Source organism: Achroia grisella, unplaced genomic scaffold (assembly GCF_030625045.1).
Source record: "Achroia grisella isolate CSIRO2021 unplaced genomic scaffold, CSIRO_AGI_Agris_v1 utg1244, whole genome shotgun sequence".
Taxonomy (NCBI): domain Eukaryota; kingdom Metazoa; phylum Arthropoda; class Insecta; order Lepidoptera; family Pyralidae; genus Achroia; species Achroia grisella.
In genome coordinates this window covers 837,501-863,189 of record NW_026712605.1, presented here as the reverse complement: position 1 = coordinate 863,189, position 25,689 = coordinate 837,501, and the positions used below count along the sequence as shown (strand labels likewise).

Genomic DNA, 25,689 nt, shown 5'->3' with positions numbered 1-25,689 from the left:
TTTGTGTGACATTCATTACTATTTTTTTTAAATACACAGCAATGGGATATAACGGTATCAGCACAAGAGAAATTCTGAATATTTTCGTAGTTCCTATCATAACAGTGAACAACTATATCTCGCCGTTTAGCGACACGAATTATTTATTATATTAATAATTACAGAAGTCTCTCTCAATGAAAGTTTACACCACTTGAATCTGTAACACGTTGATTTTGTTGATGCAGTAATTAATGAGAAAGCTTTGTCATAACTAGGCTTCCAATTAAATCTAGAGAGAGATAAGCAATATTTGCAATTTTATATAAGAAGTCTCATGTGTATTGGAAGATTTATAATTCATATTTCACATCAATTAAATAATATAGTTAATGTACATTTTGAGGTTATGATGTACTATGAATTTTTTTATACGTAGATGTAACAAGTATATTTGTCCATTTCAACATTTTTAGGTACTTACATGTATCTATTATTTTAGTAAAAAATATTAATAGCAACATAGGTGTTGCTATTATTATTATTTACTAAAATTATATATATTAGTATTAGACAATTATAAAGTAATGTTTTAATATATCACTTTGTCATATTCTAAAGAAATTAATTATATTAATGATAGTAAACAATAGGTACTCATTAATGTACTAGAACAAACAAAATAGTTAATTTTATGTTACTGATGTTTATCTAGCTTTCTTCTCTTCACCTTTTCTTCAGACTCAACTTGTTTTTTTACGTATACAAAAACATATTTATCAACATAATTCAAGTTGTTCCCTTGTTTATATTTTGACGATTCGTACAATCTTATCCTGAATGAGATAAGTATATAAATAAAGTTTAGAGCTAGTAAAACTAATTACAGAGGAAGAAAGACAAGCAGGCATCGTCTCCATCGATACAGCAAAAAGTAAGAAATATATATTTATAAACAAAATTACTTATCTAATCAAGCGAAATTTTAAACCGCTTAATGTTTATAACATATAAAAGCGGTCCAACTACAGTCACACAGCAATAACCTAATTAAAATAAAATGTAAATTGAAGGTACCGGACCTTACCTCTCGCACCATTTCCTTGGTTGACCGGGGATCCGTTCACTTTGATCGGTCTTCCGTCTGCACTGCATTTTAATAACATATTTTTATCATACACTCACTTATTCTGATCCTTTGAGCATTTCTAAGCGAAAAAACTAAGAACTACTCGTAACGATAACCAAAACATGCCAGTTATTTTCTACCTAAAGTTATATTCTTCTTTCGCGCCAACTGATTGGTCGCCACTTGTGACGTCAAAAGTCAATTTGAAACCACTCTAATGGACACAATAAAACTTGCAAAATTTCAGTCTTTTTTTCATCTGTATCACTTGTTGTCAGCTATAAAGCTGTTCACTGAACACAATTACCACATAAAATAATATTTTTATTGGTTTACTTCAAATTTTACATAGTAAACCGACGCATGTGAATCCATCTACAACACTAACTGAGCAACAGGCTGACATGACCGATTACATTACAATGAAACTGCGGCGAAATGCGACGTAGTGATGTTTTGATTAGCTATGAAGCGAGATGCGAGAATTCGAGAAATAAATTTATGAATGAAATAAACATGAAGTTCGTCCGAGTTGGAAGAAGAAAAAATCGTTATTATATTAAATTATATCCTGATTTCTATGTATTGGGATTTTTTGTAAATTAATAAATCGAGATTGCATCAATTTTGGTATTAAATTACTTTAATAAATTAATCGTATTTTGGAGTTTTTTTTCGTATTACCTGTCATTTTATTTACTATATTAGTTTAATTATTTATCCACATTAAATATTAAAAAACAATATATTTACAAAATATTAACGCCCTTTGCTGTGTTTATTCTAGCATTTGATAGTTCACGGACGGAGCTCATACCACAGTCAAATTATGTAAATAATTACTATGTTTTTAATTATAAATTAGAAATCGTGTTTCAGAAATAGTAATTAATTCTAAACAAATAAGAGAAAAATATATCACAATTTGTCCCTATAGATGGCGCCATTATATTATAATGCTGAGGAACTAAATTTTAAATTAGAGAAGTATTAGATGAATTAAAGAAAAATGAGAAATAGGTAAGTATGCATCGTCATTCCTACGAGCCCAAAACACTTCACCATTGTCATTACTATTATTATTCTAGTGAATTAGAATCTACCGCGCGTATATGTCATCCGTATCATGAGCATTTTGATGTTTAGTCCTGGCAATACTTGTCAAAAAAAGACGTCTGTCGAATTCGCCGGTTGGCTAGTCGCCGGTTTAGCGCCTCTGCCCGCCATATTTACAATATTATACTATCGGCCATAGTAGTGCCGGCGCCATTTTGATAAATTTAGAACGAGAGCGTCCTATCGCTGTAAAATAAATAGAATAAAATTACAAAATAAATACATTAAAGAAAATGGGGAAGAAAGATAAAAAAGGAGAAACGACTGAGGGTTCTAGTGAAGAAGAGTATGTCGTGGAGAAAGTGCTCGATAAACGAACTGTCAAGGGAAAGGTTAGTATAAATATTGGAATTATTTTATTATCTTGTTTCTGAATCATATAAACTTAAATTTGTATCATAATTACATCATTCATTATATGTAGTTAATAAAAAGGCTGTGAAATAAACGATAAAATTATATTTAAAATAATGTCTGTTGACATAGTCATGGTAAATATGTTATAATTTGGGTCAGCGCTTTCGTAGAATTTTTTAAAGATACCTATGCCGTTAGAAAGTAATAACCTGTAACGGTTTACTCTGTAATTATCCCAAATGTTCTACAGATTTGACTTTTTTACTTGTATCAAATTTATGTAATAATAACCATCCAGTAATGTTAATGAGTGTCTCAATATCTTTGTGAATATTGTGCTTAGCTCTTACATGCGTATATATAGGTACTGCGTATGCCAATATCTATATATTGTCGATTTTCAGGAAAGTCTTAACATGTAGGCTTTTGCATAGTCTTTAGAGTATCCTTGTGAAATTAAGTTTCTGGGCTTTAACCACATGTAGCCTCTTTAACCGCTGTGATGTAGTATTACATATTTAAAAAATCTATTTTTTGTAACCTGAATAACATCACTGAGTTAATACTCATTACACAAAATTTATAGAGAACTAGTGATTCCACTCGGTTTCATATGGATTTAATTATTATAGCCATTACTTAACATATTTTTGTTTTATTCTGCTACCATTAGTATTGCTATTCAGTATAGAAACCTGAACACCACTAGTGGAAGTGTTACAATCTTCTCTATTAGTGAGAAAATTCTGACTATTGATCTACATTTCGTCGATTAAATAGAAAAATACCATTTTTAAAATTAAGAAGTAGAAGAAGCTAGAATTGCCTCCTTTTTTATAAGTCAATTAAATTAATCACTGCGTCTTAATCATTATCTAAATACTTTTAAACCTATATAACTTCTGTGGAAATTTAAAACTTTAAAGAAAAAAATTATTTAAAAAATTTTAAAATTTAAATGCTTGTCTACAAGACAAGACAAAAATATACATTTTGAATACTGACATTTTTCTATTTAATCTACAATTTGTTAATGTTCAATAGTTACATGTGTTTCACCTCAGAACGAGGGATTAGTAGGCAATTAGTAGAGCTTAGATAGCTTGGAAGCTAAGAGTTGACTGTTGGGCAACCAGATTTCTAAATATGTGTAAATTTTTTTTTTTTTTATATCATGCAATCAGTCTTCCAGACTATAAGCAGATTTGTTGACTATCTGATATCGTGAGAGGTGATTCTCCATTGAGAATCCAGCCTCAGATATTCCAGCTTATGCCAGGTTGTTGAAGTCTGGTATTTTACGTCTCTTAAGTTGTGCCATATAATCAGGCAATGTCAGTTGAACAGCAAGTTTATTTGGATGTCTGTCCAGCTTGATTTTATATTTTTTTATTGTTTGAGAGATTTCCTCCTTGACAGAGTTGTCAAATATGTGTAAATATGTTGTAATTTTCTATAGTTTGTGTGTTGAGTTTACCCACTTTTTTATTAACAAATTTCTATATCTAGAAACTCATATGCAACCTTTAGAGATCTATTACACATGCCCTGTTTCAGGGTGCTAGTTAAAAAATGATGTATAATAATATTTTTAACAGCAATTATTTGTTTAAGGTGTTATTTCTTGTGTAGAATATACATTCTAGAAGATATGTTTTGTTTTCATCTTAGCAAACTGTAGTTAGATGATAGATAGATAAATTGATAAATTATTTATTCACAATTACAGATACATAACATACATAAGATACAGAAAAAACTTAATTCATGTTTTTCTAATAAAAGAAATGTAGGTGGCTTTATGTGCCGCAAAAGTGAAAAGGTAGCCAACTCAGCATAATGCTACAGATAACTCTGCAACGCTGATATTCTGTTGGCTCCTTACTTATACTATACTTATTACTAAAAAAATTACATAAATATTAAACTTCGAGCTCTTTAGATGAATGAACTTTATCTTTAGAATAATGTGATTAATTATGTTATTAAATTACTTATACTACATTAATACTATAACAAGGATTACACATATTAATATGGTGATAGGGACCTATGTTTGCCATGTTGTTATTTTATTTGGAGTGTTCAGTTAGGGAACTAGTTTTTTATTTATTGTAATTGATGTTAATGGAATGGTGCGCCCATCAGTGCTAACAGTTTACACTGAAAATGGGGCACCAGTGGAGGGTTATAAAGTGAACATGAGGTCAGGTCAGTTTCTTCCAGTGGAAACCGCTTGGATGTCAATGCTGACATGGTACATTGCTATGCGATGGAGTTTTTAATCTAAATTACTAAGTCCTCTTCCCCTCTGATGAATATGTTATTTTTACTCAGTTCCTCCCACAGTACATACATTTGTATTCATAAGTGTGATTCTTTGTATCATTTTGGGTGTTTTATATGTATATTATGTCTTTACAGTAAAGATAGTATTTATATCAGTTGTCTAATATCTATAACACACACTCTGATTAGCTTGAGAATGAATGGCATTGTGTGAATTACCTAAGACTATGATTATTATTTCATTTATGATCAGTCAGTGCATCTAATATTATTTGATATGAATAAGGGTTATTTTGCAGGTGCAATACTTATTGAAATGGAAGGGGTACAAAGAAGAGGAAAGCACATGGGAGCCGGAAGAGAACCTTGACTGTGAGGAACTGATAAAAACATTTGAGGATAATCGGAAGGAAAAAGAAGTTAGTATAGTATACTATTAAACTAGTATATATTACTAACCTGTAAAATTAATTTTGAAACTTTCACATTTTATTGATATAGTTAAATTGGTTATAACACAAATAATGTAATGGTATAAAATTATTCCTGAAATTGTTAGTGTTAAAACCCATTTAACTGTATTAACCTGTAAAATTAAACTAATATTTAATACTAACAGTGCTTAATTACTGCCTCTTAAATATATTCAAAAGTCAAAACCTGTTATAAATATTTAATTAATCTGTAATAAAAACAATTTTTGTAAAATCTGTTCTACTAAAGTTAAGATGGTTCTGTAAGGGATAACAATGGATGTCATAGGGACTAAATATATCAGAGAAAGTAAGAAAGTAGCACCAGTGTCAGAGAAGTAGAAGATTAAACATGTGTATTGGTTTGGGCATGTAATGAATTGGAATGAAGAAGAATATTGTAAAGAAAGTTTTATATATGAAAGTGGTTAATAAGGGCAGAGGAATGCCAAAAGAGATGGATGTGTGAAAGATGATATGGGAAGAAATGCAATAACAAGATGAATCCAAACAGGTACTAATTGAAGGGAAACAATACTCTGAATGGTTATAAGGGCAGAGGAATGCGGAAAGAGATGGATGGACTGTGTGAAAGATGATATGGCAAGAAATGGAATAATTTGATAAATTTGGATTTTTGAAGATTTTATATAGCAATTTTGCATTTAATATTAATCATGTTAAGTTTTAATAACACAAAGATGACTATAATATACATGGAATAACAAGATGTTATTAAACAGAATAACAAATTGAAGTTATATACATATATTACTCCATGGATGGACAATCCACACAGGAATCTAGTCCCAACCTAGAGAGATGGATGGGTGAGAAACTGATTTAAGAAATGTATATATATATTTTGAATCCAAACATACATAATATACATATATTACATCCAGGATGGGTACAATCTCATTGAATCAAATGTTGGATGGACTGTGTGAAAGATGATATGGCAAGAGATGGAATAACGAGATGACTCCGAACAGGCTATGTTATTGTGAAAATATATATGTGTGTGAAATTAAATAATGAAATATTGTGTTGTAAGAAGTTGAATTTTCTTCTTTTACAATATTACTGTATATTTGGATTTTTTGTATTTTATATAGCAATTTTGCATTTAATATTAATCATGTTAAGTTTTAATAACACATTACTATAATATACATTGATAACTACAGTGATCTGTTATTAATACGAATAACAGATTACTGTAGTTATATACGAGTTATTATACGAACCCAGGACAATCCACACAGCGCCATCTAGTCCCAACCTAACCAGAGCTTATGTTATGGGTGCTAGACAACTGATTTAAATACTTTATGTATATATATATTTTGTAAATACATACATAATATACATATGAAACATCCAGACCAATACAATCTCATTGATGCAAATGTTTGTACTGTGGGAATGAACCCGCACTAAGGTAATGTGCTTACGGCCACCGAGGCTCTGTTATTGTGTTAATATATATGTGTGTTGAAATTAAATAATTGTTATATTGTGTTGTATATATATATATATATATATACAATATTGTGGTTGTATCGTTTTTGTGGATAAGAGGCGCTTTTCTATAGTAGTTAATGTTAGAAGATATTATTACGCAAGTATTAATAAGAATTATTCTTATATTACAGAAAAATAAGAAACCTGAAGAACGCACTAAGAAACGTACGCGCGAGTCGAGCGAGGAAACGAGCAGCCTGACACGAAAAGGGCGCGCCACCAGCGTGTCCTCTATCGACGAGCACAAGGAGAAGAAGGAGAAGAAAGATGACAAGTCAAAGTCTGGATTTGATAAAGGATTGAAAGCAGAGAAGATTATAGGCAAGTAGATTTACCATACAGCAATAGGTTGTTGGTACAGAGCAAACCTATAATATTTAAAAAAAATATAGGCAGTATTATTGAGTTATCGATACCAAGGTTACTATCGACTAGCTGTTACCTCGACTTCACGTGGAAATAAACGAGTCTCTTCAAAATCAGGTTAGAGATAAACAATAACAGAGAGATTTATAGGTGACTGTTGATGGTTGAAATTGTCAACTTGTCATTATCTATCTATACATATAAATAAAATTGGAGTGTCTCGTTGTAATATTGAAATAACCGTTTTTTACTACATGCATATGAATATAAATACGGTACATACACCAAAATAACATTTTTTATAATTTTTGTCAATCTATCTGTCTTTTTTCCAGCTATTATATTTTATTATCTGAAATGACTGGGATTTTGATGGGACAATTTTGACAGGTAGCTTCCTTATTACATATAGGGAGTAACTTAAGCTACTTTTATTTTAGAAAAATAAAGATTATTACCACGCGGACTTAGTCGCGTGTAAAGCTAGTTATTCATGTATCAGGATCTAATTAATTAAATTAACTAATGGTAACCATTCTTATCATGTACGCATTAGAAATAATAATCTTAGAAAAATTCTATCTCTCATTATGTTTTGTAGTTTAGTTCTATTTACACTGAATTTATTACTTTTATTTACAGTAATATCTTTTTATTTTTTAATAGGGCCAAATTTTAAACAAATTGCCCACCACAATATTTATTCGCATTCACACATGCAAGTGAATTATATGAAGTTTATGTATATAACAATTGTTGTATTTGTTCACAGGCGCATCAGACGCGACTGGCGAGCTGATGTTTTTAATAAAATGGGCAGACTCAGATGAGGCTGAATTGGTGCCGGCCAAAGTTGCAAATGTCAAATGCCCACAGCAGGTATGGCAACACTGTCATCTGTATATCATTATAAATTGTTACCCAAATGCTTGTTCATGTATATAATAAAAATAACTGGACAATTCACACAGGGTCATTTAGTCCCAAGCTAAGCAGATCTTTTGTTATTATGGCAACACCATCATCATTATAAAATTTTACCCTAATGTTTGTTCATGTATATAGTAAAAATAAGCCTGGAAAATTCACATGGGGCCATCTCATCTAGTCCTAAGCCATGCATATTATGGGAACTAGACATTATATAAATACTTTTTTAATATATATGTAATATACATGGAAAATCTACCAGACCAATAGAAAACACTCATATCGGTGAACACAAGTGTTTGCATCTGGCAAAGAATCGAACCTGCAATCATCACAATTATGTTGGTGTGCTAAACTGCTAAAGCACACAGGTTACATATTGTACTCGTATATCGACTGTTATCACTTATTATCAGGTGGTCTGTCAGTTTGTTTATCACTCTAATTATATACAAAAGTGAATGTTACTTAAAATACATTGAATTCATCGCCACACTTTGGAACCTAATGGTCTCGAACAGTGCGGTTTCAGAGGAACTACCTGCCAAGGTTTTCTCGAGAGACTACAGCATGGGAGTTTCAAGAGTATATTAAGGTTTCTTAAGGGTTGGCAACGTGACACTGGTTGTTACAAGCGTCTATAGGCTATGGCAACCATTTATTATAAGATAGGCTGTAGTTAGGCTAAAAAGGACTTGTATCCAGAGCCATAAAATATTAATAAAAAAAAGAAAAATAGATGGGCTGTATGCTTGTTGTCAACATCGTAGTATATAAAAAATACGTATATGTATACTTAATATATTTTTTATGGATGATAATGAAATGATGCACACGCCCGCGCTAACGATTCACGCTGGCGGGGCACCAGTGGAGGACGATAAAATGATTATGATGTCAGGTCAGTTAGCCTTTCGTGGTAAATTTACCATAAACCTATCTCGATGGTTTCCATGAGGAACCACATGGATTTCAACCTGATATGGTACATTGCAAGCAATGGGGATGTTGATCCTAACAATGACTTACTAACAATCCCTAATACTTTGCAACAACATTACCGTCCCTCGTGCTCACGGGTGGCCGCCACGGCATGTTTTAGCTGGGGCACTGGGCATGATTTAAATTTAAATTTATGTACAGTAGTTCATTCGCAGGTCCCTCGAAGAGATAATTACTCACACGTAATTAATCATAAAAAAAATCCAGACCCTATGTGAGAAATAAGATTCTTCAATGCGGTCTTCAACGTGTTAATATATATTGTTTATTGTACAGGTGATTGCATTTTACGAGGAAAGACTGACGTGGCACACGCCGGCGGAGACGGAGTGATGGTGGACGTAGGTTAAGGTTTAATTGAGGACTATGACGCAATATGGTTGAGCAGCCAATAGGCGCGCATTGTGAATACGCTATTCCTCCCAGTTCTCTGGTACCTGTATGTATATATACACTACAAATAGGAGTGCATTACTATGACAAAACGTAAATTACAAGTTGCAACTTATGTGTTAATAAGCAATATTACCATTCCGAAACGCTGAGATAATTGTTTTCTTATAATAAAGTACTCTATTCTCACTAGTAATAGGTTTTACTTTTAATTATGTCGGAATATTGTAAATTTTGATTATGTTGATAAAGGCTTGCGCAGGCCGAGGTAAGGCGGGCTCAGGAGAATACTTGTCACTACATCACATAATGTGCTGTAGGTACTGAAAGATTCATTCAGTAATAAACATGTTTTTTTATAGGAAAAAAAGTAATATTATGGGGCTCCAGACATTGTATGCAAATACCTTTTTATGCTGCTTTTCAGTCTCTTGATAAAAACTGTAATTTCAATTATTTGTGTTTTTAAATAATGTAATTATTTCACGAAATGTTAATTTGAATAATAATTATTGAGAAAACAAAACAGGTATTTATGGCATCTATAGATGTCAACTGTAATTAACATTTTGTGAAGTAAACAATGGAAGTAGATTGCGTAAAAGCAAATGTAAATATTTATGTCGATTTGTATGGTGTCTCACTCAGGCATAAACGAATCTCCTTTGGAAAGTATCCACATCATCCTCAGGAGATACAAACCATTGCTCCTAAGAATATCCTTCGGATTTTGTTCATAACTAGGTAGCGAATTTTCATAAGGGCGAGGACGATAGATCTATGCAGATCTATGATTTAAATATATGTATACAGAGAACGAAATAAATAATAGTTGGCGCTCGAGATGTGAAGTGTGGGTGACCGGTTAGGTGCTATCGGACCCCCAACTATGCTCGCGGACGATGTCCAAATACTTTTATTTATGAATCAATAATTATAATTGTCTATTCCATAGTTAGATAACCGTCATTTTGTAATGAAAAAGGCGCTAAAGTACGCACGATTGAAAGACGCGCGAATGGATGACCTGGCGGAGGGCGCGCCCTCTTACTGGTTCTCTTTGTTGTTTTCATTAACACAATCGTGATTCGCACGTTTACACGAGCACGTAAAGACAGATGTTGTCATTGATTCGGAATTTGCTTGCTTCCAGTCTGCGCAGGCCCTAATGTATGGTAACTATATTTTTGTCAGTCACATTTTGTTGTGCTGTTGTGTTTATTTATGAGAATTTGTGGGAATAGATACAATACAAACCCGGCTACTGGATTGTCCGTGGTAAAGTGTGACTATTAGTTGTCAGACCATTGAGGTATAAATTTATCATAAGTATCTAAAAATATATTTTTTCCTTGACGATTTTTTTGTTTTACTTCGCTTCTTGTGATTTTTCCTTTATTTATGTCTGAAGGGTATTCTCCAATACCTTTCTGGCAATGGAATGACCTCTGTTCAGTTAAGGTAAGGAGTAACAACGAAGGTAAGGAACTCTGGAAGTCCTCTTTTGCCTCGATTTCAAACTCCAGGTGTATCTACTCTCGGGTCAGTAGAATAACACTGTCCAAGCTATGTTTAATTTAACTATAGACATTAGCGATATCGAGTTTTACGGAGAAGGCCAGTCACGTAGTATTGTATCGTGCTACTGACCTTCAATAGCAGAATATAGGTAACTGTATCGACCATAGCGATATGCGAGATCTGAGAAGAAAGCATCTTAAATTCACAGAAAAATATGTTTAAAAATACTTTTTTTTGTACATAGATGATATTAATAAGTATGAAAAGTAAAACGACTATGTAAATGTATTTTATTAATTTATATACTTTATTATAATAAGTTTATTACATGTAGTTATTTAATTTACTCAAAGATCGGTAAAATTAAGTTTTTGAATAACATTAATTTCAATATAAGTTCACAAGGCAACAATTCAAATATAGAAGATATGTCACCAAGTATGCTGGATCTTACTTACCTAATAGGTACAAAACTTGTAAACAAAACTACATATATAATCGTAGTTTAATTACATTCGAAGTAATTAATAATCACTCGGATATAATCCGGTCGCGGCGCAAACTTGCAATGAATTATTCATGGTACATTCAGCTTCATAAATATTAGACTATTTACGTCTATTTCGTGCGCCTTTATCGCCTCTGATGGTTTATGCTTGTGGACAGGTTGTCCTACATAAATAAAATTATATGTAAGAACCAAATTCTCAATTTTATATTAGCATTATTTTTAATAAGAATATAAATTTTAATCAAACAATTATACTTAATTTTACAGAGAGATAGAAATAAATGTCTAGTAAAGTCATTTTAAACCTGTTGACGCTAAAACATAATGAAACTGACTGTACCCAGTATATATTATAAAATCTATAACACAAGAGATTAAAATTCACATGTTAATGAATATAGACACAAACTTAGTCTAAAATTATTTAAATATTTATAATAATTGTAATTTTTTCCCGATGTTAAGAACATTCGTAATCGAAATTATTACGATGGGTATAATCTGTATTTATCCTTCAGAGTTATATGTATATATTATGTATATTAATATATATATATGATGATGATTTCGCGTTAATAGTCTATATGTTATATATATATGTAACATATATACTGTTAGCGCGGGATCATCAGTCATAAAAAATCTCATTTGGTACGAGGACTTCCATTTACACTTAAAACATTACATTAAAAGTAGACTATAAAATATTGTTCATTAAATTCTAAACGTGTTGCTCGGTAGGTTTATTTTTAAATAAATTATCCGCTAATTTATTAATTACATGTCCCAAATGTATGTAAGATACATATTAATAATTTGAAAAATCTTAAATGATGATCTAAACATATGAATGTTCCATACATTCTCAGACTTTCGTAATTTATTTGCATGTAATAATATTTGATCATATGGTGTATCTCTCAACACTTACATAACAATCAAAGGATATTAGAAATTATGTGTTAATAATTTATAAAATACTGAAAATGATAAAATATAATCTAAATAAATTATTTAAGAGAATAATTTAGAGAGCAATTTGCACGTCATATCCCGTGCACAGATTTGCTAGTCAAAACTAGGCGCAGTTATAATGCGTTTACACTAGTCATTTCACACTGGAATATTTTATTTGCCGACCGAAAAAATTATGGTATAACACGTAAATAAAGCAAAAAATATTTATTCGATGTAAGAAAATTGTATACTAGAATAGTTATTAAAATTACATTTGTTAAAAACAAAATTACTTATTGAGATTTCTTGACAATTAACAACATATTTTAATACTTCGTAAGCCCTTACTCAATATTCGTAGTCCGCACGGATGCATTACAAATATATAAATTTCTCGGCTTGTTCTATATAATACGTATGTATTATACATATAAACTATATTATAACACAAATATATTACACATATAAACCTTCCTCTTGAATCACTTTATGTACTGTTGACGACTGCATAAAATTCGTGGCGTAATTTAATGGCCAATTTACATTCAGCCCGAGTGGGCAGGGAAGTGAGCAGCGCGAGAGTGGAAACACTTCCCATGCCATTGGCGCTGCCCGGCGCTCCCTCGATTGTCGGTTTTTCATGAGATAAAGAATGATATGAAACCTCCCTTTCGTATCACTCTTTCTAGTGCTGTGAACTGCATTAAAATCTGTTGCGTAAATTGAAAGATAGAAGCGAACAGACAGCTGTGCGACTTTGTTCTATATTATGTAAAGATAATGGCCAAATTTCTCAGAACGGTAAACAATTATCTAGTTGAGTCATAAGATTGACAATAACACACAAATATACTCAAATATAATAAATTAACTTACTACATATTACAACTACTACTGAGTATTCAATACTTTTATATTTGGTCGTTATAAGGATAAGGATAGTACGCTCACACATGGATGTAAGGTAATAGCGACTCTACGCGTCGGTTCTTAAGCTTGACATTTGTAATCATGTTTGCCGAGTCCATTTCTGAAAACAAAAACACAATTTCATTTTGATGATGTTGTTAGTTGTTTATACAAGACTAACTCAGCTCGCGGTTTCACCCGAATAAAATTTGTTGCCTGTATTATTTTGATGTGTAAACTTCATGATGTATAATACTGTAAGGTTTCATCCAAATCCGTTCCGTAGTTTTTACATGAAAGAGTAACATCTATCCTTTTCTTGCTTCTTCCTTATGATGAGACTGCATTCCTTATGAGTGGTGGAGTGGAGAATAAAAAAATGTGACTTTTTAAAAGTACTCATATTAAACTTATTTGAATAAAGAATATTTCTATTCTTATTTCTATTTCATCCATCCATGCGATGACGATATGGATGGCATATACCTCTATCCATGATTTCCACCATCGCAGTATAATAAAAAGCGAACAGTGATATTATCCCCACTCGTCCAATTCAAACAGGGATCGAAATTACGACGACCTGAAGCCCAGGTTCAAGCCTTTAGTGGAACCCTCAGGCTAAGTCGTATCCGTCAGGTGGGAGTTAGCCTTCAGCAGTTCCACAAGTCCTTCCGCGGGTTTGGAGTACCATCTGCACTCGCCCCCTATCATCCGCTGAAGCTGAAGGCCAGCCGCATACAACATACGAATAGTCCGAAAAAGTCTCATCCAGTTACATAAAAAAATATTTACGTCATTTAAATATCCAAATAAGAAGTAAGCTTACGTGAGGTGCGCGGCATGGGTGGCAGCAGAGGCGGAAGCGGAAGCGGACGCGGGCTGCACGAGCGGCGCGAGTCGCTCCGTGAACCGCGCGAAGTTGCGCTCCAACTCGCGCTGGTACTCGCGCTGGTCGCTGCCTATTAGGTTCTTGTTCTTTTTGAGCGCATCGTGACACCTATACATGTATAAAATTTGTTCAATTAAGGTAATATAGGCTCAGTTAATGAGAAATATATGTCGTAAAACTATATAGAATTATTATATAAATATATGTATAATGTGCAATAGATTTAATGTGATTCGGTTTACATTGTACATCCCAATTAAAAAATAATTATGAAATTATGTATGTAAAAAATTAAATATATATCAATAAAAAAATAATAAATAGATGGCGCTGTGTGAATTGTCATGGGTTATTATTCACTAGCTGTGCCCGCGACTTCATCCGCGTGGAATAAATGACGGCGAATTTCAATACAAACTTAATCGCATCCCTTATTTTATTTTCTTCCTTAAAATCTTTACAAACTTTGAATGTCATTTATTATTATTTTAAGGCATATTTTGTAGGCTGATAATTTTTATAGTGATTAAATATAAACAGTCTAAAAAATTAGTTTCAAGCTAGCTCTAGCTTTAAAAATGACGAAATGAAATACTTTTATTCAACCTTTCATATCCCACTTCAACCCTTTACAACCCTTTTTTCGCATTAAAAAGTAGCTTATGTGCTTTCTCAAGATCTAACCTATTTTTTTCCATTAAAAAGTAACCTTTCTCAAGATCTAACCTATCTGTGTGCCAAATTTCGCACAAATAGTCTAGACCCTAAGAAAATAAATTTTAAATCGGTTCAGTACTTTTCGCGTGAAAGAGTGACAGACAGACAGAGTTACTGTCGTATTTAAAATATTAGTAAGGAAGTAAGGATTAACGTACTTTTTGGAGAAATCTTTGAAGGCGAGTCTGAGTTTGTTGGTCAGCCGGGTCGGTGGCTGCGTGCCGTCAGCGACAGGCCCCAGAAATACCTGAAACGTTTAATACATATATATTAAAATATCGAGTATTCATCATGTACTTATAATATTAGTTCTACAGTGATCTACCGAGCTGTTCCATAAACCACAAGTTAACGCACTTTCTTTTTTTTTTAGTATCGTTTAGAAAAATATGATATGTTATCGCCAGTTCGGAGTGTACTTCGAACTAAGAAGTACTGACAAGAAATTCGGCTCGTATTCTTTTTAAATATTATTTACAATAATATAGATTCATTTTCAAATTAAAATCAAATTGGGAGAATAGAGTGACCACCAGAATATGTTATTGCAATGTTGTCAAAAGCAAATAATATAATCAATGTTCGTAAACCGAACAGACCAGTTCTCACAAAGTAAATTTAATTACACGAACTTTGTGATCTCTGTAATCTCTTATCAATGTCACGCTGTTGATTATGGATGGCCAATTAGTGAGTTATATCTAAAAATATAAAAACCTGAGCCAGTTCCAGTGGTCCCTGGTTGACGGTGGTCCCGATGCAGCCTTGAACGACCATCTGCAGGATTTTAGGGTCCGCTGGCTCTTGGTTGGTCGCGGCCGCTAGCTCGTTTATCTATTACAGCATATGTAGTTAACCATTAATAATAGATCTATATTATGAACAATGTAGCATAGTTATATGTAACTGTTACATTGGGGAAAAACCCTATGTAGTCTAATCCTTGCAATATAATTCATCATCACCTCAAATTTAAACGAAATTCGTTCAGCAGTATACTCGAGAAATGACAACAGATAGACAGGCATTCTCGCATTTACAAAACTGTATATTCTTTAATTGCTTAAAAAACTCGACTTTGACAATGCGTCAAATTTAATCAAATTTTATTTATCTGATAGAATACAGAAGGTGTACTTAGCAGCGCTACGTCTAGCGGGCCATTTGTGCGAATAGGAGTACCTCAAGGATCTATTCTTGGTCCATTCTTTTGTAATTTTTTTTGTGGTTCATTAATAGAATGCAACATGGCAACGGAAGAATATCGGGGTGGTGTAGGTGTGGTACCTTCTTCTGTATGTCCTCTATGGCGACCTCTAGCGGCGCGAGCACTAGCTGCGTGCGGTGCACGACGTGCAGGCGCGTCTTGAGGTAGGGGAAGTGGTGCGCGGTGGTGAGCACGGTCTTGCGCTTGCACTGCTCGCCCAGCGCACCGTGCGCGCGACCGCCCGCAGTGAACGGCGTCGCGAACATGAACCGCTCTGTTCGTAACCGTACACACACATACTTATATTTTGTTTCTTTGGTTAATATTGTAAGTTTCCTTAGGAGCAGTAAATAAGATTATTATTATTATATACTTATGTACCCGTTTGTCACACAAATATTTATGAATACAAATGTTTGTATTTTGCGAGGAATCGAACTCGCGACCATCGGAAATAATTCGGTGTTAAACTGTTACAACACCGATAGATTTAATGTATTGTTATAGAGTGTACTGACTTATGTTGTAGTTCCTCTCGTAGTGCGTGATGCGCCTGCGCAGCTCGTGCGGCTCGAAGTACGGCTCCACGTACGTGATCTGTATGTACGCCTTGTCCGGGTCAAGCGTGCTCACGTCCACTATGTTCGAGTCCTTGATGATCACCACGTTCTCCGCGCCGAACCGTTGTCCGTAGAAGTTCTGTACACAAGGAAATAGTTAGCAAACGAGTTGTACGATACATTTTCTACAAATCGCAAAGACACCGCGAGCGCGTGAATATTTTTTTAATTTGTATTTAATTGAATCTGTGTTTTTAAACAATCGCCGTACATTCTTTTGGTCCTTCGAGCCGGATTAAAAGAATGTTTTGATTGAATGAATTGATTTGATCTTCGTTAGTGAACTCGACGAATAATAAGGTCGTGTAAAACTGCTGACGATAAAATGTAGGTTGTATCGTACACGAGTAGCAGAGTAAATAAATCATAAATCACACAAAATGCATATAGTAAAATATCACTTTAGTTTTTCTACCATAAAATTACAATACCCTAAACTTTGATTTTGTAGAAATATATGAACTTCATTATATATATTTTTTGTACTTATATTGAAACCGATCATTATACCTTTGTATCAAGTGTAGTGTTTTGGTTTATGATACCCTTAGAACCTTGTAGGGTTTAAACATACCCAATAACGTTTGGAATTTGATCATCATTAGAGAAGGTCGTAACGGTAGTCATTCCCACACTGAATATTTGTGGTCTCACACATCACACGCTAATTGAAGCGGATTTAAACAAAATAATATAAATCCATTAAGTTAAGTTAACATTTCGACTAAATAAATATTATCTTCTCTATCACTTCCAATAGCTGACACAATATGTACAGACCTCGAGGCGGCTGAATATCTCCGGCAGCTTGGTGAGCGCGTGCTCCTTGTATATGAACTCCTCGCCGTCGAGATCTCCGAACCGGCCGCCGTAGAACGACACGCGGAAGTACGTGCCGAACACGCGCTTGCCGTGCAACTGCTCGATACGAGTGAACGCCTCGTTCAATTTACTGGAAAATTACATCAAAATACTGTAAAATAGCACTAGTTTCCTGTAAATTATCACCAACTAGCTGTGCTCTAAAATAACACTAGTTTCTTCGTATAAATTATCACCAACTACCTGTGTTAGCGGTTACACCTGCCACGTGAAATTTATAGCCTATGTGTTATTCCGATGTATAAACTATATTATAGATGTATGTACAGTTTCATTAAAATCCATTCAGTAGATTTTGTGTGAAACGCAGCTATCCAGCGATACTCACAAACTTTAGCGTTTATAATATTAGTAAGATAGCATAGTTCTAATTTAAACATTTCTTTCACTTCTTGCCTTGGAGTTAAGTTAATTTGTGCATAAATATGTGTGTCGGTCATCTCACTTGTGTATGTTGGCCAGTTTCTTGTAGTCGCGGTGCTCCTCAGCGATGGGTATGAGCACCTTGTACACCTCGTTCACGGCCTCGTACATGCCGGCCGTCATCAGCTCGCTGGCGGCGTGCTCCAGCAGAGCCTGCCCATATTGAACATATTACGTTCTTGTACATTATCCTACTACAGTACACGTAGTTTCAACCCTTCAGATCGATTCCCGGTCCAAATCAAACGGGAATCAAAATTACGACGGCCTGAGCCGAGGATCGAATTCCTAGCTGTGACTTCAGACTAAAGACGTATCTGTTAGGCAGGAGTTGATCTTCAGGGCACTATAAGTTCTTTTGCGGGTTTGGAGTTCCATCTGCACTCACGTCTCTATCGTCCGATGAAGCTGTAAAGGCCAGCTGCGGCTAACAGACTTAGGTAGTTGAGGAAGTGCAGCACGTCCGTACCTGCAGCTCGAGGTGCGTGAGGTGGTGGTGCAGGACGTCTGCGCAGCTCTCGTCGAGCGCGTTGTGGGTGACGTGCTGCAGTAGTGCTGCGCCCCGTCCGCCGGCCGCCAGTTGTTCTGCCACGAGCGCGGCTCCGTGCACCAGACACATGCCGGCTTCCGCGTGGTTCGACCGCTGCATAAACACACCACATCACTACCTCACTCAATCTCGAGATGCTAAAACTGGCATACTGACACACTTAGGATTCCCCTTTAAACCATTGTGGAAACCATTGTTAATTCCTGGTTATTTAATCACGTTGGGAAAACTGACCTGGCCCTATGCTCATCTCATCATCCTCCACTGGTGCTCACCAGCGTAAAACCGAGTACGCGGGTGCACCTTTCCATCATCACCCATGGAAAAAAAACACCTGACAATAGCCCAAAAACTCTCAAAAAAAATACCTCCATATGCTTCTGTGCCATATTGTTGAGCCAGGTGAGCCTCAGGTCGGGGCTGTGCTGGTAGCCGCGCGCGATACGGTGCATCAAGTCCATCAGCATCTCCGGGTCTTCCTGGAACTCCTTCATCTTCACCGTGTCGGACAGGATCATGTGCAGGTTGAATACGAGGTCCTTTACCTGGACATAAGTTTAATACACATGTGTTAACTGACTGTCTTGCTAAAATTATTTGTACAGAGTTATTTATTTATTACAATTAACACAACACCATCTAGTATCAAAACTTGTGTTATGGGTACTAGATAATAGATGTAAATACTTAGATATTTCTTTTTGTAAATACATACATAATATACATAGAAACAGCCAGACAATCATACTCATGAATACAAATGTTTGCACCATGCTTTATGATTGAAAATTGACGATAAACACTTTCAATCTTGTTTCATCTATTATGCAACTCGTTTTATAAGCTGATTCGGTACATGGCCGTAAATTTACAGAGTATCGAGGAAGCCTTATAGGGTAAGGTGCTGGAACAAGAAGCACATATCAATAAATGACGAGCATGATATGATCACTAGATGTTCGTCCTATAGTTAATGTACACTATATTACTGTAGTTTCCTTGAGCAAAACAAGAAACTCTTCCTGCAAACATTTAGAGTGTGGAGTGATCTATGGGACACAGTTACCTAGAAATAATAATTGCATTTAATGTCTAGTAAGACAAATTCTATATTGTTTAAACTACTGTGTCTAAACTGTGTCACCCCACCTTACATTTTGCTATTGTTATTTAGCATAAAAAAAAGCTTACTATAAAATTGAAGAATTCGTTAAAGATAATAATGTTTTTATAGAAAAACTTTAAATCTATAGCACTGACAATATTATCTGATTACATTAATAATGAGTGCGTAGCGACTTCTATGTTGATTATCGCATGCCTCTTACTTGTTATACTGTAATTATTTATATAAAAAAAACATATATTAAAAAGAGCAACACACAAGTTTCTTGCTCATTATTCTTGTGATGAATCTGCATTCCGAATGAGTGGTAGAATCAAAATATGACTATTCAAAAGTGCTTGTAATGAGTTTATTTGAATAAAGATTATTTCTATTTCTATTTCTATAAGATCATTATTTCTATGTAGATATTGTCAGTTTATTATCATCTGTAATATACATCGTCTCGACCAATAACATCGTATCATCACCTGCAACAATCTACCTGTTAAAGCCTGATAAATTTCTATAGCAAAACCTAACTATTATTAATATTACATTTTACAGAGGCGTTACACTGATTTATTTTTTTACTACCCGTTACAAAATTATATTCACTTAGTCACGAAACTTGCATACTTTAAAAGCTTATCGAAATACAAGGATATTTTATTACTTTTTGAGTATTTTTATTGTTCCACGTGTCTGTAAGGACACAAGGACACTACCTGCCGAAGTTTTGTCGAGAAACATGGGATTTTTCAAGAGTATACGTATTAAGGTTTCTTAAGGGATTCCTCTAGTGTTTCAGGCGTCCATAGGCTACGGTAACCGTTTACCATCAGATGGGCAATTTATAAATTAATACAGGTTATGACCATGCTTACTTGTTCAGGGAAGTTGGTGTCCTGCAGGTCAGCGTCATGTTCCGCGTACACGAGAATGGTTTTGAGTGCTCGCCGCAGCGACTCCTCGCTGAAGGTGGTCGAGGTGCCCACCAGGGACGATAGAGACATCGTCACTTGCATCTTCACTCGGCTGAAGTTCTGCAAAAGGAAAATTATTTTAACATTTAGGCGGCGGCGTGTGCGCGGGGCGCGGGGCGGGGGGGCGGGGGGCGGGGGGCGGGGCCGGTGTCAGTTTTTACGTTCCCCGAGGTGGCAGTGTAGTCGCATAAATGCAGCGGAGATGGCGGCGTAATGCGCGGGGCGGGAGAGCGGGGGGCGGGGCTTTTTCAGGATGATATTAGAATGGCACCTGCCTTGTCAAAGGTATACGCGGCAGGGAACCAGTGCGCGGGGCGGGGGGATAAGAATGAGGTCAGGGGCATCGGTGTCAGTACTCACGTTCCCCAGCTGGTAGTGCTGCCTCATGAGCGCGTAGAGCGCGGCGGCGGCGTGTGCGCGGGGCGGGGGGCGGGGGGCGGGGGCCGGTGTCAGTACTCACGTTCCCCAGCTGGTAGTGCTGCCTCATGAGCGCGTAGAGCGCGGCGGCGGCGTGTGCGCGGGGCGGGGGCGGGGGCGGGGGCGGGGGCGGGGTACTCACGTTCCCCAGCTGGTAGTGCTGCCTCATGAGCGCGTAGAGCGCGGCGGCGGCGTGTGCGCGGGGCGGGGGGCGGGGGCCGGTGTCAGTACTCACGTTCCCCAGCTGGTAGTGCTGCCTCATGAGCGCGTAGAGCGCGGCGGCGGCGTGTGCGCGGGGCGGGGGGCGGGGGGCGGGGGGCGGGGGCCGGTGTCAGTACTCACGTTCCCCAGCTGGTAGTGCTGCCTCATGAGCGCGTAGAGCGCGGCGGCGGCGTGTGCGCGGGGCGGGGGGCGGGGGGCGGGGGGCGGGGGCCGGTGTCAGTACTCACGTTCCCCAGCTGGTAGTGCTGCCTCATGAGCGCGTAGAGCGCGGCGGCGGCGTGTGCGCGGGGCGGGGGGCGGGGGGCGGGGGGCGGGGGCCGGTGTCAGTACTCACGTTCCCCAGCTGGTAGTGCTGCCTCATGAGCGCGTAGAGCGCGGCGGCGGCGTGTGCGCGGGGCGGGGGGCGGGGGCGGGGGCCGGTGTCAGTACTCACGTTCCCCAGCTGGTAGTGCTGCCTCATGAGCGCGTAGAGCGCGGCGGCGGCGTGTGCGCGGGGCGGGGGGCGGGGGGCGGGGGCCGGTGTCAGTACTCACGTTCCCCAGCTGGTAGTGCTGCCTCATGAGCGCGTAGAGCGCGGCGGCGGCGTGTGCGCGGGGCGGGGGGCGGGGGCCGGTGTCAGTACTCACGTTCCCCAGCTGGTAGTGCTGCCTCATGAGCGCGTAGAGCGCGGCGGCGGCGTGTGCGCGGGGCGGGGGGCGGGGGGCGGGGGGCGGGGGCCGGTGTCAGTACTCACGTTCCCCAGCTGGTAGTGCTGCCTCATGAGCGCGTAGAGCGCGGCGGCGGCGTGTGCGCGGGGCGGGGGGCGGGGGCGGGGGCGGGGGCCGGTGTCAGTACTCACGTTCCCCAGCTGGTAGTGCTGCCTCATGAGCGCGTAGAGCGCGGCGGCGGCGTGTGCGCGGGGCGGGGGGCGGGGGCGGGGGCGGGGGCCGGTGTCAGTACTCACGTTCCCCAGCTGGTAGTGCTGCCTCATGAGCGCGTAGAGCGCGGCGGCGGCGTGTGCGCGGGGCGGGGGGCGGGGGCCGGTGTCAGTACTCACGTTCCCCAGCTGGTAGTGCTGCCTCATGAGCGCGTAGAGCGCGGCGGCGGCGTGTGCGCGGGGCGGGGCTGCGAGGGCGGCGCAGTGCCGCAGCAGCACGCGGCAGGTGCCCGACTCCTCGCCGCAGCACGACCAGCCCAGCTACGCATCCACAATATTCACGCTTATTAGTAATATCAACGTACGGAGTGTGAGTGGAGAGAGTTACCACAGATATTTTTTACATGTTCCTGCTATTAGACTTATAATCCACCGTGTTATAGTCAGCTGACCTGTTATAGACTGGAAGAAAATGCGTGTTTCTTTTGTACATATATTTCATGTTAGAAGTTTTCGGCTGCCAGGAAATTCATTCAAGTCATCATAATCTTTTTCTGGCTCGCGATACCAAAAGATTTCCAATTCGTTAAACCTGAGTAATCATCTAATATGATAATTGAGTTTTTAACTACGAATGAGTACGTACCTTGAGTATGAGGGCACGGACGGAAGCGAACATGTGCTGGAGCACTGTAGTACTTTGGTTTCTCTGCAGAGCGCGCAGCAGCACTTGCAGCGCTGCGCTGCACACGCTCTGCCCACACTCCAGGCTGCTGCACGACTGCGGATAACAGCCATTACTTGTTAGTATTTATATGGAATAGATGAGTAGAAATCAAAGAAAATTTTGAGTAAGACAGCCTGGTTAAAACTGTGGATTAATAATTGTGTTTACAGATGACTGCTTAAATGTTATATATTTCATGAAAACTGCGCCTCCATCGCCCCCTCGCGATCCTCTTCAATTCAAACGACGATCGAAATTAAGACAATTACGATTAGACGAGGTCCTAACCCTACAGTGCCCTCAGACTAGTCGTATCCGTCAGGCAGCTTGCCCTTTAGCCGCTCCAATAGATCTTCCGCTGTTTGAAGTGCCATTTACACTCGCCCCCTATCGTTCAGTGAAGCTGTAAAGGCCAGCTTCAGCATTAGAATAGTTCCAAACCCCCTCGTGCCCCCCTGCGGACGGTGCGTACCTGCACGATGGTCTCGAGCGCGTGCAGCAGCGTGAGCGAGAGCTCGGCGTAGAGCGCGGCGGCGAGGTCGGGGTGGGGCGGGGCGGGGGACGTGGCCGAGTCCCGCGCCCCTCCCCGCACCCACTCCTTGCGCCACCGCTCGCGCCGGCACCCGCCTGCGGTGAGGACACAGCCTTATATGAGTACCGCCGGTGTTTCACGTTCAACGTATACATATTGTACAGTGCAACCATATATTTTCTTATTGTTAGTGACTGTCTTACTGTAGATATATGCGGGCGACCTTATGTCCTCTAATTATGCTCAAATATATCGAGCGAGTTCCCTATCATTATCAATTTTATAGTATATTCTTATCTTATCTTCTGAGGTATCTTGGAATTGAACTGGACGAAAATTTAAATTTCAAGAAACATATATCAATTACCGCAAAAAGAGTTAGAAAATTAATGTACACAATGAAATTATTGAGAGTCATTTCAGACAACACTACTCTGAAATTGGTATACTTAGCGTTGTCAGTCTTTAATAAATTATTGTCTACTAGCCTGGGGAGGTATTACGAAGTCCAATTTAATTCCTTTAGAAAGAGCTCAACGAGCTGTAAGGTTTCTCTAAAAAAACCGATCGACACGATAATTGTATAAAGAGGCTGAGGTCCTGAGCGAAATTGTTTGTAATGCCTTATGTGAAGAGTCTACCAACATACAAAGATATATTAAAGAAGAGAATCTATAAAGCTCCTGTGTCTATAAAACATCATTTGCTTCTCTTTCCACACATATACAATCAAATTTGCAAACTAATTGATATGAAACACTCTCAGCGAACAGTATACTGATGTCCTGGACATATGAGGACACTGAGAAAATACTAAAACCCGTAATATAAATTTAGACAATTCTGAAATATTCTAATGATTCTATATACAACACTTCCAAATAACATTCTTACTCACTCAAACACACACACACACACACTCACACGTACACACATACACACACACACACTCGCCGACTAACAAATACATATCTGTAATTTTTATTATTGTATTCTTTGTTTATTTTATTTTATTTTTTGTCATATATTACTAGTATTAATATTATATAAACACTAAATTTTTATATGCACTCTGATCGCCGTACCAATGTAACGTTAACTGTCAAACCTGGATATACAGGCATTGCCTAATAGTTACGTTAAGTTATATTTTATGAAATAAATGTTATTCTATTCTTCTATTCTAAATAGCGAAATTGATTACGTATGGAATTGGAACTAGCTTCCTAAATTATAATTATAATTATAACTGTAAAAATATTGCTATTTCAATGAATTTGTGGTTTTAATCATTAACCGCACATTCTTTTGGTCCTTCGAGCCGGATATGAACCTAAAAAATTAAAAAAGAAGTTACAGCAACTTATCATTGATCATTGTCCCACAGCGACCTCAGAGATCACCTTCTTCAGTAAGGGACGATATACCTTAATGGATTGAATTTAGTTGTAATTGTATATCGATTTCGCATTCGTTCTTCATTTGTTATTTGAGGCGTCAACACTGATATGAAAAACATCAGCTTTCTGTTTAATAAAACCTTACCTTTGCGTCTCATGATGAAATCATTCCGCGCCGAACCCTGCCCAAGTATGACGTCCTCCAATTTGGATTTTATGTCTGTTGTCTTCCGCACATTTTGCTGAGCGCACTTTAGAATTTCCTTCCGGCCCTTTATGGATGAAATTATAAGTGTCAAGAGATATATTTTAAAAACAATGCATACTCTTTATTAAAGTTTAAACTTAAGTATAAAGTAATATCAGCAATAATGGATTTTTTATGACTATGATAGTAAATTACTTTACTTTCTGATAGTCACACATAAATATGAGCGTCTAGCTTTAAATATTCGTTCTTTATAATTGTTCTAAGTTAAAAGTTCTAAGAATAACAAATAGAAATTATTAGGGGTGGTCAACCCTATCACTTAGCGGTATGAAAAGTAGATAGTAGACGATTTTCAGACCCACTGAATATGCATATAAAATTTCATAAAAATCTAGTCGCTTCGGAGAAGTATGGTAACTAACATTGTGACATGAGAATTTTATATATAACATAGTTTCAGTACGACCGGAACAGGAGGAGCAG

At 37.4% G+C, this 25,689-nt stretch overlaps 3 protein-coding genes across 3 annotated transcripts in view; 1 reads left to right on the top strand and 2 right to left on the bottom strand.

The window, feature by feature from the left end:
• The window catches only part of LOC131854685 (uncharacterized), a 126,423-nt gene extending 125,246 nt beyond the window's left edge, over window positions 1-1,177 (bottom strand). Inside the window, exon 1 of the mRNA XM_059205817.1 lies at window positions 1,067-1,177. Within this exon, the coding sequence (XP_059061800.1) occupies window positions 1,067-1,145 (79 nt within the window). The 5' untranslated portion in view covers window positions 1,146-1,177. The remainder of the gene's footprint in view (window positions 1-1,066) is intronic.
• Window positions 1,178-2,298: 1,121 nt separating this feature from the next.
• On the top strand, window positions 2,299-10,246 carry LOC131854689 (chromobox protein homolog 1-like). The gene is made up of 5 exons (XM_059205821.1): window positions 2,299-2,556; window positions 5,170-5,289; window positions 7,002-7,191; window positions 8,009-8,115; window positions 9,445-10,246. The coding sequence occupies exons 1-5, from the start codon at window positions 2,458-2,460 to the stop codon at window positions 9,499-9,501; spliced, it is 573 nt and encodes a 190-aa protein (XP_059061804.1). The 5' UTR covers window positions 2,299-2,457; the 3' UTR covers window positions 9,502-10,246.
• A 2,938-nt stretch (window positions 10,247-13,184) lies between these two features.
• LOC131854696 (dedicator of cytokinesis protein 7) overlaps window positions 13,185-25,689 on the bottom strand; it is a 37,088-nt gene continuing 24,583 nt past the window's right edge. The window contains exons 25-39 of the mRNA XM_059205830.1: window positions 25,141-25,267; window positions 23,536-23,690; window positions 22,983-23,117; window positions 22,517-22,657; window positions 20,743-20,901; window positions 19,119-19,295; window positions 18,670-18,843; window positions 18,223-18,353; window positions 17,676-17,847; window positions 16,794-16,974; window positions 16,356-16,549; window positions 15,786-15,902; window positions 15,227-15,315; window positions 14,289-14,459; window positions 13,185-13,580 (exon numbers count right to left, since the gene is read on the bottom strand). Of these exons, the coding sequence (XP_059061813.1) occupies window positions 13,541-13,580; window positions 14,289-14,459; window positions 15,227-15,315; window positions 15,786-15,902; window positions 16,356-16,549; window positions 16,794-16,974; window positions 17,676-17,847; window positions 18,223-18,353; window positions 18,670-18,843; window positions 19,119-19,295; window positions 20,743-20,901; window positions 22,517-22,657; window positions 22,983-23,117; window positions 23,536-23,690; window positions 25,141-25,267 (2,163 nt within the window). The 3' untranslated portion in view covers window positions 13,185-13,540. The remainder of the gene's footprint in view (window positions 13,581-14,288; window positions 14,460-15,226; window positions 15,316-15,785; window positions 15,903-16,355; window positions 16,550-16,793; window positions 16,975-17,675; window positions 17,848-18,222; window positions 18,354-18,669; window positions 18,844-19,118; window positions 19,296-20,742; window positions 20,902-22,516; window positions 22,658-22,982; window positions 23,118-23,535; window positions 23,691-25,140; window positions 25,268-25,689) is intronic.

Excerpts from the sequence above, each read along its gene's own strand:
- LOC131854689 (XM_059205821.1), top strand. The coding sequence starts at position 2,458 with ATGGGGAAGAAAGATAAAAAAGGAGAAACGACTGAGGGTTCTAGTGAA. Across the intron at positions 5,290-7,001 it reads ATAATCGGAAGGAAAAAGAA|AAAAATAAGAAACCTGAAGA; the intron begins GTTAGTATAGTA and ends CTTATATTACAG. Across the intron at positions 8,116-9,444 it reads ATGTCAAATGCCCACAGCAG|GTGATTGCATTTTACGAGGA; the intron begins GTATGGCAACAC and ends TTTATTGTACAG.